The sequence below is a fragment of the Heterodontus francisci genome, chromosome 2 (genome assembly GCF_036365525.1).
Source record: "Heterodontus francisci isolate sHetFra1 chromosome 2, sHetFra1.hap1, whole genome shotgun sequence".
Lineage (NCBI taxonomy): Eukaryota > Metazoa > Chordata > Chondrichthyes > Heterodontiformes > Heterodontidae > Heterodontus > Heterodontus francisci.
In genome coordinates, this window is record NC_090372.1 from 84412907 (window position 1) to 84429854 (window position 16948).

At 45.5% G+C, this 16948-nt stretch overlaps 1 protein-coding gene across 1 annotated transcript in view; it reads left to right on the forward strand.

The window, feature by feature from the left end:
- The window catches only part of ngly1 (N-glycanase 1), a 106896-nt gene that overhangs the window by 13775 nt on the left and 76173 nt on the right, over positions 1 to 16948 (forward strand). The window contains exon 3 of the mRNA XM_068059858.1: positions 6954 to 7196. Coding sequence (XP_067915959.1) covers positions 6954 to 7196 — 243 coding nt within the window. The remainder of the gene's footprint in view (positions 1 to 6953; positions 7197 to 16948) is intronic.

The window sequence follows — 16948 nt, forward strand, 5'->3', positions numbered from 1 at the left end:
TTACTCATCAATCAGCCTCTTCCCCTTTTACTGAAGAGAGAGGCAGCTACTGGAGGATGAAAAAGATAAAAGAAAGAAAGGAGCCCCTCCCTCAGGCACCAAACTCCCACTTTACACTCTGTGCACTCAGAGCAGCTCTCAGTCCAGTCAAATTAACTTTTTTCTTAATTTATGGTGACCCTCCTTACTGAACTCCCTTCACACACTCTGTCCTCCAGCAGCACTCAATTCAGCCAAGCAGCACTGAGTCCCTGAATTTATACTCCGAAAACAATGCTGTGTCAGCTCGTATAGAGCTCAGAAACCAGTTTAAGCTAGCTTCTTGATTAACTAGTTACAGCTACTCTGTTTCTATACCCCTGTTTAAAAACTGCAAGAAACCTAACTTACCTGTTAACTGAAACAGAAATTTCAATTTGCTTCTCTCTCCACAGATGCTGCCAGACCTGCTGAGTATTTCCAGCACTTTTTGTTTTCACTTCAGAAATTTCAATTAATTGTAAACAAAACAAAAACTAGTCTTGAGAGATTAACCCTTAAAATCCTCTCACTTGCCAAACTCCCTCCTTCACACTCTGTGCCCTCCAGCAGCACTCAGTGGATGTTATTTATGTGGACTTTCGGAAGGTATTGATAAAGTCCCTGATAAGAGACTATTAGCTAAAGTTGAAGCTCATGGAATTGAAGGCAAATTATTGACCTGGTCAGGAAATTGGCTGACTGGCAGGAGGTAGGGTAGAGATATTGGGCAGGTACTCTAATTGGTAGAATGTAACTAGTGGTGTCCCACAGGGATCTGTTTGGCCTCAACTGTTCACTGTATTTACTAACAACTTTTGGGATAAAGCCATGTAAGCAAATTTGACACACAAGCTAGGTAGCATTATAAGCAGTGTAGATAGAAGGATACAATTAGGGATATTGATAGTGTATAGGCAAAACTGTAGGCAAATGTGAGGTTATCTATTTTGGACCTTAGAAGGATAGAAGAGGCTACTTTCTAAATAGAGTCATAGAGTTATACAACACAGAAATAGGTCCTTCGGCCCATCGTGTCCGTGCCGGCCATCAAACACCTAACTATTCTAATCCCATTTTCCAGCACTTGGCCCGTAGCCTTGTATGCTATGGCTTTTCAAGTGCTCATCTAAATACTTCTTAAATGTTGTGAGGGTTCCTGCCTCTACCACCTCTTCAGGCAGTGTATTCCAGATTCCAACCACCCTCCGGGTGAAATTTTTTTTCCTCAAATCCCCTCTAAACTCCCTGCCCTTTAACTTAAATCTATGCCCCCTGGTATTGAACCCTCCGCTAAGGGAAAAAGTTTCTTCCTATCTACCCTATCAACGCCCCTCATAATTTTGTGTACCTCAATCATATCTCCCCTCAGCCTCCACTGCTCTAAGGAAAACAACCCTAGCTTTTTCAGTCTCTCTTCATACCTGAAATGCTCCAGCCCAGGCAACATCCTGGTGAATCTCCTCTGCACCCTCTCCAGTGCAATCACCAGCTTCCTATAGTGTGGTGCCCAGAACTGTACACAGTACTCCAGCTGTGGCCTAACTCGCATTTTATACAGCTCCATCGTAACCTCCCTGCTCTTATATTCTATGCCTCAATTAATAAAGGCAAGTATCCCATAAGACTTCCTAACTACCTTACCTACCTGTGTTACTGCCTTCAGTGATCAATGGACAAGTACACCAAGGTCCCTCTGACCTTCTGTACTTCCTAGGGTCCGACCATCCATTGTATATTCCCATGCCTTGTTAGTCATCCCAAAATGCATCACCTCACACCTCTCAGGATTAAATTCTATTTGCCGCAGATCCGCCCATCTATATCGTCCTGTAATCTAAAGATTTCCTCCTCACTATTTACGACGCCACCAATTTTTGTGTCATCTGCGAACTTACTGATCATACCTCCTGTATTCACGTTTAAATCATTAATGTACACTACAAACAGCAAAGGTCCCAGCACCGATCCCTGCAGTACACCACTGGTCACAGGCTTCCACTGGCAAAAACAACCCTCGGCCATCACCCTCTGCCTCCTGCCACGAAGCCAATTTTGGAACCAATTTGCCAAATTGACCTGGATCCCATGGGCTTTTACCTTCTTAACCAATCTCCCATGCGGGACCTTATCAAAAGTCTTACTGAATTCCATGTAGACTACGTCAACTGCATTACCCGCATCTATGCATCTAGTCACCGCCTCAAAAAATTCAATCAAGTTAGTTCGATACGATCTCCCCTTGACAAAGCCATGCTGACTATCCCTGTTTAATCCCTGCCTCTCCAAGTGGAGATTAATCCTGTCCCTCAGAATTTTTTCCAATGGTTTCCCTACCACTGATGTTAGACTCACCAGCCTGTAATTACCCTGTTTATCCTTGCTATCATTTTTGAATAATGGTACTATTCACTGTCCTGCAGTCCTCTGGTACCTCTCCTGTGGCCAGAGAGGATTTGAAAATTTGTGGCAGAACCTCTGCTATCTCCTCCCTTGCCTCACATAACAGTGTGGGATACATCTCATCTGGGCCTGGGGATTTATCCACTTTTACACCTGCTAAAAAAGCTAATACTTCCTTTCAATACTAATATGTTCCAGTATATCACAATCCCCCTCCCTGATCTCTGCACCTACATCGTCCTCCATAGTGAACACAGATGAAAAGTAATCATTTAAAACCTCACCTGTGTCCTCCGGCTCCACACACTGATTGCCACTTTGGTCCCTCATGGGCCCTACTCTTTCCCTGGTTATCCTCTTGCCCTTAATATACTTATAAAACGCCTTAGGATTTTCCTTTTATCTTGCCTGTCAGTGTTTTTTCATGTCCCCTCTTCGCTCTCCTAATTACTTTTTTATGTACACTTTCTATACTCCTCTAGTGCCTCTGCTGTTTTTAGCACTCTGAATCTGCCATAAGCCTCCTTTTTTTTTTCATGATCCAATCCTCTATATCCCTTGACATCCAGGGTTCCCTGGGCTTGTTGGTCCTACCCTTCACCTTAACGGGTACATGTTGGCTCTGAACTCTCACAATTTCCTCTTTGATTCCCACTGGTCTGATGTAGACTTTCCTACAAGTTGCAGCTCCCAGTCAATTTTGGCCAGATCCTGTTTTATCATATTAAAATTGGCCTTCCCCCAATTCAGTTCCTTTATTTCTGGTCCATCTTTGTCCTTTTCCATAACTACCTTAAATCTTAGAGTTATGGTCACTATCCCCGAAATTCTCCCCCACTGATGCTTCTACCACTTGTCCAGCTTCATTTCCTAGGATTAGGTCCAGTACTGCCCCTTCTCTTGTAGGACCTTCTATGTGCTGGCTCAAAAAGTTCTCCTGTATGCATTTTAAGAATTCCGCCCCCTTTAAGCCCTTTGTACTAAGACTATCCCAGTTGATATTGGGGAAGTTGGAATCTCCGACTATTATTTGTCTATTATTTTTACACCTCTCTGAGATTTGCTTACATATCTGTTCCTCTATCTCTTCCTGACTGTTTGTTTGGAGGTCTGTAGTACACTCCCCGCCAAGTGATTGCCCCCATTTTGTTTTCAAGTTCTACCCATATGGCGTCATTATTGGAACCTTCTAAGATGTCATCATTCCTTATTGCAGTAATTGACTCCTTGATCCACAGTGCAATGCCACCTCCTCTTTTATGCTCTCCCCTGTCACGCCTGAAGATTCTATACCCTGGAATATTGAGCTGCCAGTCCTGCCCCTCCCTCAACCATGTCTCCGATAGCAATAATATCATAATGCCATGTACTAATCAACACCCTCAATTCATCTACCTTACTAGTAAGACTCCTTGCATTAAAATACATGCAATCCAGCCTTGCATTTTTAACTTGGGCCTTAACAGGTCTATATTTGCTCTGCCTTCCAGATTGATTCAGTTTCTCTTCTATATTTGACTGTGCATCACTCCCTACTGTACCTCCGCTCTGTATCCCATCCCCATGCCAAATTAGTTTAAACCCTCTCCCCCAAACAGCACTAGAAAAGCTCCAAGCAAGGATGTTGGTCCCATTCCTGTTCAGGTGCAACCTGTCCAACTTGTACAGGTCCCACCTTTGCCAGAAACAGACCCAGTGATCCAGGAAACCAAAGCCCTCCCTCCTGCACCATCTCTTTAGCCACGCATTCATCTGCTCTATCCTCCCATTCCTATACTCACTAGCACGTGGCACCAGGAGTAATCCTTACAACCTTTTGAGGTCCTGCTTTTTAAACTGCTGTTTAGCTCCCTAAATTCTTGTTGCAGGACCTCATCCCTCTTTCCACCTATGTCGTTAGTACCAATGTGTACCACGACCTCTGACTGTTCACCCTCCCCCTTCAGAATGTCCTGCAGCCACTCCGAGACATCCTTGACCCTAGCACCAGGGAGGCAACACACCATCCTAGAGTCTCGTTTGCAGCCACAGAAACGCCTATCTGCTCCCTTTACAATTGAATCTCCTATCACTATGGCTCTCCCAGTCTTTCCTCCCCCCACCCCCGCTGTACAGCAGAGCCATTTGTGGTGCCACAAACTTGGCTGCTGCTGCTTTCCCCTGAGAGGCCATTCTCCCCCCCCCCCCCCCCCCGCCCCCCACAACAGTATCCAAAGCAGTATATCTGTTTGAGAGGGGGATGGCCACAGGGAACTCCTGCACTACCTGCCTGCGCCTACTACTCCGCCTGGTGGTCACCCATCCCTTTTCTGCCTCTGCAGCCATTACCTGCAGTGTGACCACCTCGCTAAACGTGCTATCCACGACATCCTCAGCATCGCGGATGCTCCATAGTGAATCCACCCACAGCTCCAGCTGCGCAATGCGGTCAGTCAGTAGCTGCAACTGGACACACGTCCTGCACACATGGTCATCAGGGACACTGGAAGCGTCCCTGATTTCCCACATAGCGCAGGAGGAGCTCTCTTGCCACGACTTGCCCTTAGATTAAGCTCCTTAGTTACTCCCTTTAATATAGAGTACTAATTACGCTAGGGACTTTATTCCACTCCAAACACTACCTACTACAATCGAAATTCCCGACATTTACTTTTACTTCGGCTATTGAAAGTAGTAAAAAAGGGTAGAAATACTCACTGCTACTTACCAATCAGCTGCCTCCCCTTGCAATGCATCACTTTCTGAGCTATGACATCAGTCCTGAAACACTCTCACTGTCCCTGTGAGAGTGTGTGAGAGTATGCCTCTTTCCCTGGCCTCTCGCAGCCTCTTTTAAGATGCTGGAACTCCGGCTCACCGGTGCCTGTCTCCTCGCAGGTCCGCTTGGTCTTGCTCTTTCCCTGGTCTCTCGCAGCCTATTTTAAACTGCTGGAACTCCCACTCGCCGGTGCCTATCTCCTCGTAGGTCCGCTCGGTGAAAAGTTTGAAACAGTGGCTGTCCAAAGAGAATTGGAGTTTGGGGGAGAGGGGGGGTGGGTAGTGGGAGATGGGAAGGGTCCAGATAGACGGATCATTAAATTGCCATGAGCAGGTGCAGAAAATAATCAAAAACCCTAATGAAATACTGGCCTTCGTATCTAGAGGAATGGAATACAAGAAAGTAGAAGTCATGCATCAACTATACAAAGTCCTGATTAAATTACACCTGGAGGACCATGAGCAGTTCTGGCACCACACCTTGGGAAGCATCTTGGAGGGTGTGCGGTGTAGATTTACTAGAATGATACCTGGAATCCAAGGGTTAAGTTACAAGGAGAGATTAAACAAACTAGTGTTATATTCACTAGAATTTAAAAGGTTATGGAGTGATTTTGAAGCCAACAACATATTCAAGGACTTTGGAGAAGGAAGTTAGATTGAAGATGGGACAGTAGTTTGCAAGGGCAGGGATCAACAACAGGCTGTTTGAGGAGGTAGTGATGGTGGCTTTGAAAGAGAGGAATTCATTACCTGAGGAGAGCGAACCATTCACAAAGTCAGCTAGTATGAGGACCAGGAAGGGAAGTTGGGTGGTCAACAATTTAGTGACAATGGGGTCAAGGACCAGGAAGTCCGTGTTATAGACAATATGAACCCTGAGAAGGCATGAAGGGGGACATAGGAGAGAAACTATGCCCTAGGCTTTAGGGCATAGAGGGAGCTTGATGTGGTGCAGCCACCTCTAGTAATGGATAACTAAAGCAATTGTCTGCTAAATGTGCTCGCTATAATGGCTAATGCGTCCAACCTGGGCCAAAGCATTTCGAACTCTTGAGTCTCGTGAATTAAAAAAAAACTTGCTTTCCTTTCCCACCACCAATGTTGGTACACACCAAGACTATTTAGAAGGTCATAAGTGAATTTTGCTCTGTACTAGCTAGGTCTGAGCACTACATAAAATCCCTATAGTCACTGAGGAGCTTTTGTTTAAAAGCAGCATTAGCTGTTTCTCGGTTACATAAACAAATGAAGCGTGGCATTTTCCCAGTCCAAGATGCAGAGAGTATGTTAAATGGGAATTGTGATATACCAAACTACTAGCTCAACTTTGGAAGTGCTGCAAATCAGGCTAGTCATGACAGTTGACTTGTTATTGTAATCAACATCATATAGACTGCACAATGCTGGCTAAAGTATGTGTTTGTGTTCCTTGCCACCTACTGTGCATTGTTGTCTAGAGTATCATGTGCTGTGATTTAGAAGAATTAAATTAATTTGAGTGGTGAAAAAGGCTTTGATAAGTAATAATTTTAAAATCAGTTAATCTTTCAAAATCCATAAATAGTATTGTTCAATGCAGCAGCCATATTTTTATTTAAAGGGGTCATCTTAAAGGGGTGACGTGGAACTTTTTTGTATACATACCTACCCTTGGAGAGTGGTGTGAGTAAACGGGTAAATTGCGTATACCAGCATCTCTGGTAAAATCTAATTTCATATTCTTAAGAAAAGATTAGAATTGTATTTATGGTTAATTGTTTTTAAATCTGCAGGAGGAAGCCCATCTTGTATTTCCTAAAAATGCTTCGGTAGAAAAGCTGCAAAAAATTAGAGACCTGATTGCTGCTGAAAGACGTCAGAGGACAACCGCCAATAAATCTGTCCCAATATCGCAACCACTTTCAGCTTCTGCACAGGTTCAGCCAAGAGAGCCTGAAACCTCTTTCCGTGCATTACCATTTTTCAATGAAACTCCTAGGCAGACACCCGCTCAGATATTCAGGCCCGTGACTACGGTAAGATTTTTAAACAAAATTATATAATATAGGTAAAATAATTGTGTAACCGGTTAGAACTGAAGAATGGAGTAACTTAAAACCAGTGATTGAGGGTTGCCGGATGAGTCTCAATAGGCAAAACAGGTTCATAAGTCATCTGAACAATTTGTAAAGTTGCCCTACAAAATCTGTTTCTGTGTATGTTTCAGTGTGTGTATCTTTTTTAATCGCAGTGGCTATTAATGTAGACCTCAAAGTACATGCACTCCATAGCTGTGGTGCCTGATGGCATCCTTTGAAAGGTTTAACAGTTGTCAAAGGTTGCAGAGAGATAGAGAAGAACATGGTGGAATAATAAATCATGTTCACAGTCAGAGAGGGTGCCCTTTGTGACTTTGATTAGGGCCATTGATGTGGCAAGGTGGAAATGACAGAAGTTCAACATAATATGCTGTAAGATGTGTCTTTAATGCATCGGTGCAGACTCGATGGGCCGAAGGGCACTGTATTATTAGGTGAAGATGTCTCTTAAATCAACAAAGTGGCAAGCTGCATTTTTGTAAATAAAAAAAAAGAGATCACAAGTTGTACAAAGTCATATAGCTCATCATAGTGATAAATGAAAGACAATTATTCTGCTTTTTTCCTGAGCCAAAGAAAATGTTAGATATTTTCAAGAATCATGTCTTCAGTCTGAAGCAAAAAAAATCATTCGTTACCTAATCTTCAGCATGTAGATCTAGAGAACAAAACTTCGTATCCAGTATCTAGTGACTCAGATTGACATGTTGGGCCAATGAGTAGTCAAATGTGATGTACCTTAGAAGCTTCAGCATCATAAAGCATTCTGAATTTCCTAATGCTTTCAATATAGAATACTCAACTATGCACATGTTCTGAACAGCAGCAGCAACTAGCGTTTGTGTCGTGCCTTTAACAGGAAAAGCTAGTTCACAGGACCGTAAATAGGAAAAAATTGACAGAGCCAATCAAGGAGATATTAGAATCACAAATCTGTACCATCAATAAGACCACCTATTTCCACCTCTAATATTGCCTGACTCTGTCCCTGCCTCAGCTCATCTGTTGTTGAAATCCTCATCCATGCCTTTGTTACTTCTAGACTTGACTATTCCAGTGCACTCCTGGCCTCCGATATCCTACCCTACATAAATTTGGGGTCATCTAAAAGTTTGCTGCCCATGTTTTAACTCGCACCAAGTCCTGTTTACCCATCACGCCTGTCCTCGCTGACCTATATTGACTCCCGGTAAAGCAATTCTCATCCTTATTTTCAAATCCCTCCATGGCCTTGCTTCCCCCAATCTTTGTAATCTCTTCCAGCTCTACAACCCTTAGAGATATCTGCACTGCTCTAATACTGGCCTCTTTAGCATCCTCGATTTTTAATTACTCTACCATTGCTGACCATAGCTTCAGCTGCCAAGGCCCTAAACTCTATCTCCGTCCCTAAACCTGTTCACCTCTCTTTCCTCCTTCAAGATGCTACTTAAAACCCAGCTCTTTGACCAAGCTTTTGGCCACCTGCTGTAATGTCAGAATTTGCTTTATACTGCTCCTGTGAAGCACCATGGGAGATTTTAAGTTAAGGGCTCTATATAAATACAAGTTGTTGTTGAAGTGACTAAGTGGTTAGTCAGAGGGAGGTTTTAGTGAGTGTCTTAAAGAAGGAGACAAGTGGAGAGGCAGGGAGATTTAGGGAGGGAATTCCAGAGCTTGGAGCCTAGACAACTGAAGGCATGGCTGCCAAAAGTGAGGAATGTGTAAGAGGCCAGAGTTGGAGCAATTCAGTTTTAGAAAAAGTTGGCCAATTCAACCCTTTGAGCCTGCTCTGCCATTCAGTTACATCATGGCTGATCTGCACCTCAACTCCATGTTGCTACCGTTACTCCATTTTCCTTGATGCTCTTACCAAAAAAGAAATCATTCATCTTGATTTTGAAAGTTCCAATTGTCCTAGCCTTTTGGAGAGAGTTCCAGATTTCTACTATGGTGAAAATGTGCTTCCTGACTTCACTTCTGAATGGTCTCGCTCTAATTTTAAGTTTTGCCTCCTAGTTCCCGATTCCTCCACCAGAGGAAATAGGGTATGTATGGAGAAACTATCAAATCCTTTTGACATTTTAAACACCATGATTAGATCACTCGTCAATCTCCTACATTCAAGGGAATACAAGCAATGCTTGGGTAACCAGTGCTCATTTCATAACCCTCTTAAGCCCCAGTATCATTCCAGTGAATCTGCACTGTATGCTTTCCAAGACCTTGAATGCCCAAAACTGAATGCAGTACTCCAGATGGGGTCTAACAAAGGGCTTATAAAACACAGCTTTGGGCACTTAGGAAAGAAGGTTGATGAAGGACATAGAACTATATAATGATTACAGCACAGAGCATGCTGGTTCCATCCCTGCTAAGCCAGCATTGCATCTTCAGCCTGCCGGCACCGAGCAGCTGCTCATTCACCTGATCAACTCGCTGCAGTGGACCAGGGAGTGCAAGCGGCTGAGCCTCCGCCCGATGGCTCAGGAGAAGATGGAGTTGGAGCTCCCGGTGCCACTGGCTCCAAGTGATGGCGGTGGCCTGCGGAGATCCAACAGCGCGCCCATGATCAATGGCTTGAGTAACAACGCTCAGGTTTTTCAGCCAGATGCCCTGCGCAATCGGTGGAACAGCACCACTGTTCTGAACCGCCACAGTCGGGGATCAGCATCAAAGAGGCAGGGAAATCAAGCTGCCAATCCTGATCTCAAAGATCTTCAAAGGTCTGGCAGCCGACAAGACCGAGGCTCTATATGTGCAGGATGCCATCGTAACACCCTAGATACCCCTTCCCAGCTCTCCCCTCGCATCCCCTCCTCCTCGCACCCCCTTCCCCTGCACCCCCTCCCCTACCTCCCTGCAGCCCCCCTCGCACCTCCTTCCCTCCAGCCACTTACCTCCACCCCCTTCCCCCCACCAACCAGCATCCACCTATCCCTGAGCAGGGGCCCTAACATCCCCACTGCCTTGTGGGCATCTCTGGAGAGACCAAGGATAAGGGAGTAAACCCTAACAGAAAATCCGGAGCGGAACCCCGAAGGCGGTCATGTGTCACCTTTGGCATGTTTCCAGCAGTTCCTGTAACCATACCGGTGCCAAACGCCGTGCTCGGCACTCCTTTGGACCCCACCAGGAAGGCCGAGACGGGGGTTTTGACGCTTGGGCAACTCACAACCTCCATACATCCGCCCAGGCATGCGTCATGGAGAGGTCACTCCATAGTCGCCTCACAGTGACCAAAACAACACGGAAGGCAGCAGTTACAGGTTATAAGCCCAGCTCAGTTGGCGTAGAGATTGGGTGCCACGGGTTACCTTTGTCAGTGGGAGAGGTCATCACATCTCACTGGACAGCTACTGCCCGCCTCAAACCGGGCAGCGCCCAGTCAGTAAGGTTCTGTCCCATCACAGTCCACCTGCTTCAGTGGGTGCTTGGAGCTCAGGGTCATTGCCCGACAAGTGGACTGTAACACTGCACCAAACAGCACGACAAAAAAGGAAAGAAGGTACCACACTTCGTTTTGCAAGCTGGAACGTCAGAACTATGTGTCCTGGCCTGTCGGAAGACCCTACACAAACCAACGATTCTCGGAAGATCGCCATCACCAACAATGAGCTCAGTAGACTCGATGTGGACATTGCAGCACTTCAGGAGACACGCCTCCCTGCGAGCGGATCTCTAAGGGAGCAAGACGACACCTTCTTCTGGCAGGGTAGGGATCCTGAAGAACCAAGACAGCATGGAGTGGGCTTCGCCATCAGAAACTCCTTACTCAGTATGATAGAGCCACCTTCAAATGGCTCGGAACGCATACTGTCCATTCAACTGCTGACCCCCTCTGGTCCAGTACACCTACTCATCATCTATGCTCCAACACTCTGCTCCCCACCTGAAGTTAAAGACCAGTTCTACAAGGAACTCCATAATATCATTAGTAGCATCCCCAATACCGAACATCTGTTCCTGCTGGGGGACTTTAATGCCAGGGTTGGGGCCGACCATGACTCCTGGCCCTCCTGCCTTGGGCGCTATGGCATTGGAAGGATGAATGAGAATGGACAGAGACTCCTTGAGTTGTGTTCCTATCACAACCTCTGCATCACCAACTCATTCTTTCATATTGAACCCTGTCACCAGGTTTCTTGGAGGCACCCAAGATCACGTCGTTGGCACCAGCTGGACCTCATCATCACAAGGTGAGCCTCTTTAAACAGCGTTCAAATCACACGCAGCTTCCACAGTGCGGACTGCGACACCGACCACTCCCTGGTGTGCAGCAAGGTTAGACTCAAACCAAAGAAGTTGCATCACTCCAAGCAGAAGGGCTGCTCGCGCATCAACATTAGCAGAATTTCTTATCCACAGCCGTTATGCAAGTTTCTAAATTCACTTGAAAAAGCCCTTCAAAACACTCCTGCAGGGGATTAGGAGACGAAGTGGGCCCACATCAGAGACGCCATCTATGACTCAGCAATAACCACCTATGGCAAACGTGTGAAGCAGAATGCAGATTGGTTTCAATCTCACTTTGAAGAGCTGGAACCTGTCATAGCCGCTAAGCACATTGCACTGTTGAACTACAAGAAAGCCCCCAGCGAGTTAACATCTGAAGGACTTAAAGCAGCCAGAAGCGCTGCACAAAGAACAGCCAGGCGCTGTGCAAATGACTACTGGCAACATCTATGCAGTCGTATTCAGCTGGCCTCCGACACCGGAAACATCAGAGGAATATATGATGGCATTAAGAGAGCTTTTAGGCCAACCATCAGGAAGATCGCCCCCCTCAAGTCTAAATCAGGGGACACAATCACTGACCAACACAAGCAAATGGACCGTTGGGTGGAGCACTACCTAAAACTGTACTCCAGGGAAAATGTTGTCACTGAGACCGCCCTCAATGCAGCCCAGTCTCTGCCTGTCATGGATGAGCTGGACGAACAGCCAACAAAATCGGAACTCAGTAATACCATTGATTCTCTAGACAGTGGAAAAGCCCCTGGGAAGGATGGCATTACCCCTGAAATAATCAAGAGTGCCAAGCCTGCTATACTTTCAGCACTCTACGAACTGCTTTGCCTGTGCTGGGATGAGGGAGCAGTACCACAGGACATGCGCGATGCCAATATCATCACCCTCGATAAGAACAAGGGTGACAGCGGTGACTGTAACAACTACCGTGGAATCTCCCTGCTCAGCATAGTGGGGAAAGTCTTCACTCGAGTCGTTGTAAACAGGCTCCAGAAGCTGGCTGAGCGTGTCTACCTTGAGGCACAGTGTTGCTTTCGAGCAGAGAGATCCACCATTGACATGCTGTTCTCCCTTCGCCAGCTACAGGAGAAATGCCGAGAACAACAGATGCCCCTCTACGTTGCTTTCATAGATCTCACCAAAGCCTTTGACCGCGTCAGCAGACGTGGTCTCTTCAGACTACTAGCAAAGATCGGATGTCCACCAAAGCTACTAAGTATCATCACCTCATTCCATGACAATATGAAAGGCACAATTCAACATAGCGGCGCCTCATCAGACCCCTTTCCTATCCTGAGTGGCGTGAAACAGGCCTGTGTTCCCGCCCTACGCTGTTTGGGATCTTCTCCTTCCCCCTGCTGCTCTCACATGCGTTCAAGTCTTCAGAAGAAGGAATTTTCCTCCACACAAGATCAGGTGGCAAGTTGTTCAACCTTGCCTGTCTAAGAATGAAGACCAAAGTATGGAAAGTCCTCCTCAGGGAACTCCTCTTTGCTGACGATGCTGCATTAACATCCCACACAGAAGAGCGTCTGCAGAGACTCATCGACAGGATTGCGGCTGCCTGCAATGAATTTGGCCTAACCATCAGCCTCAAGAAAACGAACATCGTGGGACAGGGCGTCAGAAATGCTCCATCCATCAAGATCGGCACCACGCTCTGGAAGTAGTTCAAGAGTTCACATACCTAGGCTCAACTATCACCAGTAACCTGTCTCTCAATGCAGAAATCAACAAGCGTATGGGAAAGGCATCCACTGCTATGTCCATACTGGCCAAGAGGGTGTGGGAAAATGGCACACTGACACTGAACACAAAGTCTAAGTGCATCAAGCCTGTGTCCTCAGTACCTTGCTCTACGGCAGCGAGGCCTGGACAACGTATGTCAGCCAAGAGCGATGTCTCAATTCATTCCATCTTCGCTGCCTCCGGAGAATCCTTGGCATCAGGTGGCTGGACCGTATCTCCAACATAGAAGTCCTCGAGGCGGCCAACATCCCCAGCATATACACGCTTCTGAGCCAGCGGTGCTTGAGATGGCTTGGCCATGTGAGTCGCATGGCAGATGGCAGGATTCCCAAGGACACATTGTACAGCGAGCTCGTCACTGGTATCAGACCCACTGGCCGTCCATGTCTCAGCTTTAAAGACGTCTGCAATTACGACATGAAGTCCTGTGACATTGATCACAAGTCATGGGAGTCAGTTGCCAGTGATCGCCAGAGCTGGCGGACAGCCATAAAGGCGGGGCTAAAGTGTGGCGAGTCGAAGAGACTTAGCAGTTGGCAGGAAAAAAAGACAGAAGCGCAAGGCGAGAGCCAACTGTGTAACAGCCCCGACAACCAATTTTATCTGCAGTGCCTGTGGAAGAGTCTGTCACTCTAGAATTGGACTTTATAGCCACTCCAGGCGCTGCTTCACAAACCACTGACCACCTCCAGGCACTTACCCATTGTCTCTCAAGACAAGGAGGCCAAAGAAGAAGAAGATACAACTGAAGTATAACTTCCTCCCCTTTGTATGCCAACCCCCTTGAGAGAAAGGCCAGCATTATATTAGCCTTTTTGATTGTTTCCTCTGACTTTACTGGCTTTTAATGATTTGTGTATTCAGACTCCCAAATCACTTTGCTTCTCTACAGTTCCTAGTTTCACGCCATTTAGAAAATGCTCTGATTTATCTTTCTTGGATCCAGAGTGGATGATTTCACACTTGCCCACATTGAATTTCATTTGCCATAGTTTTATGTACTCATTTAATTTGCTTAGGTCCCTTCTGTGCTATTTGTTGTCCCTCCTAACTTAGTGTCATGTGCAGACTTAGATATGGAACTCTCTCTTTTAATTCTGTGAAGCTATCAGTTACCGAGGTCAAGCTACATAGAAGTTACAGCACAGAAATAGGGCATTCAACCCAACTCATCCACGCTAGTGTTTATGTTCCACATGGGCCTCCTCCAACCCCTCTTTATTGAACCCTATCAGCATAACTTTCTATTCCTTTCTCCCTTGGTTTTCTCGAGCCTCCCCTTAAATGCATCTCTGCTGTTTGCCTCAACTAGGCCACGTGGTAGCGCGTTCCACGTTCTAACCACTCCTGGTTAGAGAAGTCTTTCTGAAATTCCTTATTAGATTTATTAGTGAATGTCTTTTATTTATGTGTGCAGGTGTTAGATTCCCTCACAATAGGAAACATCATGGAAACATAGAAAATAGGAGCAGGAGTAGGCCATTCAGTCCTTTGAGCCTGCTCCGCCATACCACTTTGTAACCTATTCCTTCTTTCACCCCATACCCTTTGATCCCTTTAGACCCAAGAGCTATATCTAACTCCTTCTTGAAAACATACAATGTTTTGGCCTCAACTGCTTTCTGTGGTAGCGAATTCCACAGGCTCACCATTCTCTGGGTGAAGGAATTTCTCCTCATCTCAGTCCTGAAAGGTTTACCCCGTATCCTTAAACTATGACCCCTGGTTTTGGACTCCCCCACCACCAGGAACATCCTTCCTGCATCTACCCTGTCAAGTCCTGTTAGAATTTTATAGGTTTCTATGAGATTCCCCTTCACTCTTCTGAACTCCAGCGAATATAATCCTAACCGACTCAATCTCTCCTCATACATCAGGCCCGCCATCCCAGGAATCAGTCTGGTAAATCTTCGCTGCACACCCTCTATAGCAAGAACATCCTTCCTCAGATAAGGAGACCAAAACTGCGCACACTATTCCAGGTGTGGCCTCACCAAGGCCCTGTATAATTGCAGCAAGGAATCCCTGCTCCTGTACTCTAATCCTCTCTCTATGAAGGCCAACATACCATTTGCCTTTTTTACCACCTGTTGGACCTGCATGCTTACCTTCAGCGACTGGTGTACGAGAACACCCAGATCTCGCTGCCTATTCCTCTCTTTCAGGTTATAGCCATTCAGGTAATAATCTGCCTTCCTGTTTTTGCTACCAAAGTGGATAACCTCACATTTATCCACATTATACTGCATCTGCCATGCATTTGCCCACTCACTCAACTTGTCCAAATCACCCTGAAGCCTCTCTGCATCCTCCTCACAACTCACCCTCCCACCCAGTTTTGTGTCATCTGCAAATTTAGAGATATTACATTTAGTTCCCTCATCTAAATCATTAATATATATTGTGAATAGTTGGGGTCCGAGGACCGATCCTTGTGGTACCCCACTAGTCACTGCTGCTATTCGGAAAAAGACCCATTTATCCCTACTCTTTGTTTCCTGTCTGCCAACCAATTTTCTATCCATCGCAATACACTATTCCCAATCCCATGCGATTTAATTTTGCACGCTAATCTCTTATGTGGGACTTTGTCGAAAGCCTTCTGAAAGTCCAAATAAACCACATCCACTGGCTCCCTATCATCAACTCTGCTAGTTACATTCTCGAAGAATTCTAATAGATTTGTCAAGCATGATTTCCCTTTCGTAAATCCATGCTGACTCTGCCCGATTCTACCACTGTTCTCTAAGTGCTCTGCTATAAAATCTTTGATAATGGACTCTAGAATTTTCCCCACTTCCGACGTCAGGCTGACTGGTCTATAATTCCCTGCTTTCTCTCCACCTCCCTTTTTAAATAGTGGGGTTACATTAGCTGCGCTGCAATCTGTAGGAACTGTTCCAGAGTATATAGAATCTTGGAAGATGATCACCAATGCATCCACTATTTCTAGGGCCACTTCCTTAAGTACTCTGGAATGCATACCATAAGGCCCTGGGGATTTATTGGCCTTCAATCCCATCAATTTCCCCAACACCATTTCTCTACTAATACTGATTTCCTTCAGTTCCTCTCTCTCACTAAGCCCCTCATCTGTACATCTACCCGATAAAATTATGAAAGCATTTATAGACCTCTATTAGATAATCCCTCAGCCTGTTTAGTCTTTTCTGATCATTACAATCTCTCAGTTCTGGTAACATCCTTGGAAATCTTTTTTGCATCTTCTATAGTGCCACTTCTTGCTGAGAGTTCTCTCAATTGCTCAGTGGACAAACAATATGCTGTAATAGAACATTGAGCCTTACAGACTGAGGAGGTTGGACATAGGAAAAGTCTAATAAGAAGAGGTCATTGAGCCCATTACTCCCCATTATTCTGGAACAATTTAAATATGTTTTAAACAATCCCAGTGTTTCCATCACCCTAAGATGCAGGTCATGTCAAATATTTGTTATGAAATAGTCATCTGTGCTGATAGATGTAAGTTTACATTCAACTAACTTCCATTTATGTCCTCTTTTTTTTCCTGGCCTACTTTGAATTAGCAATCTGTGTTTGATCAACACCATTTAATATAGTCTCTTCTCCCACACACAGAGTGCTGGACCTTTGGAACTCTTTTTCTCCCTCAAAAGGGTTGTTGATGCTGGGTCAATTGAAACTTTATATGGAGCAAAAGGGGATAAATGGAGTTGAGGTACAGATCA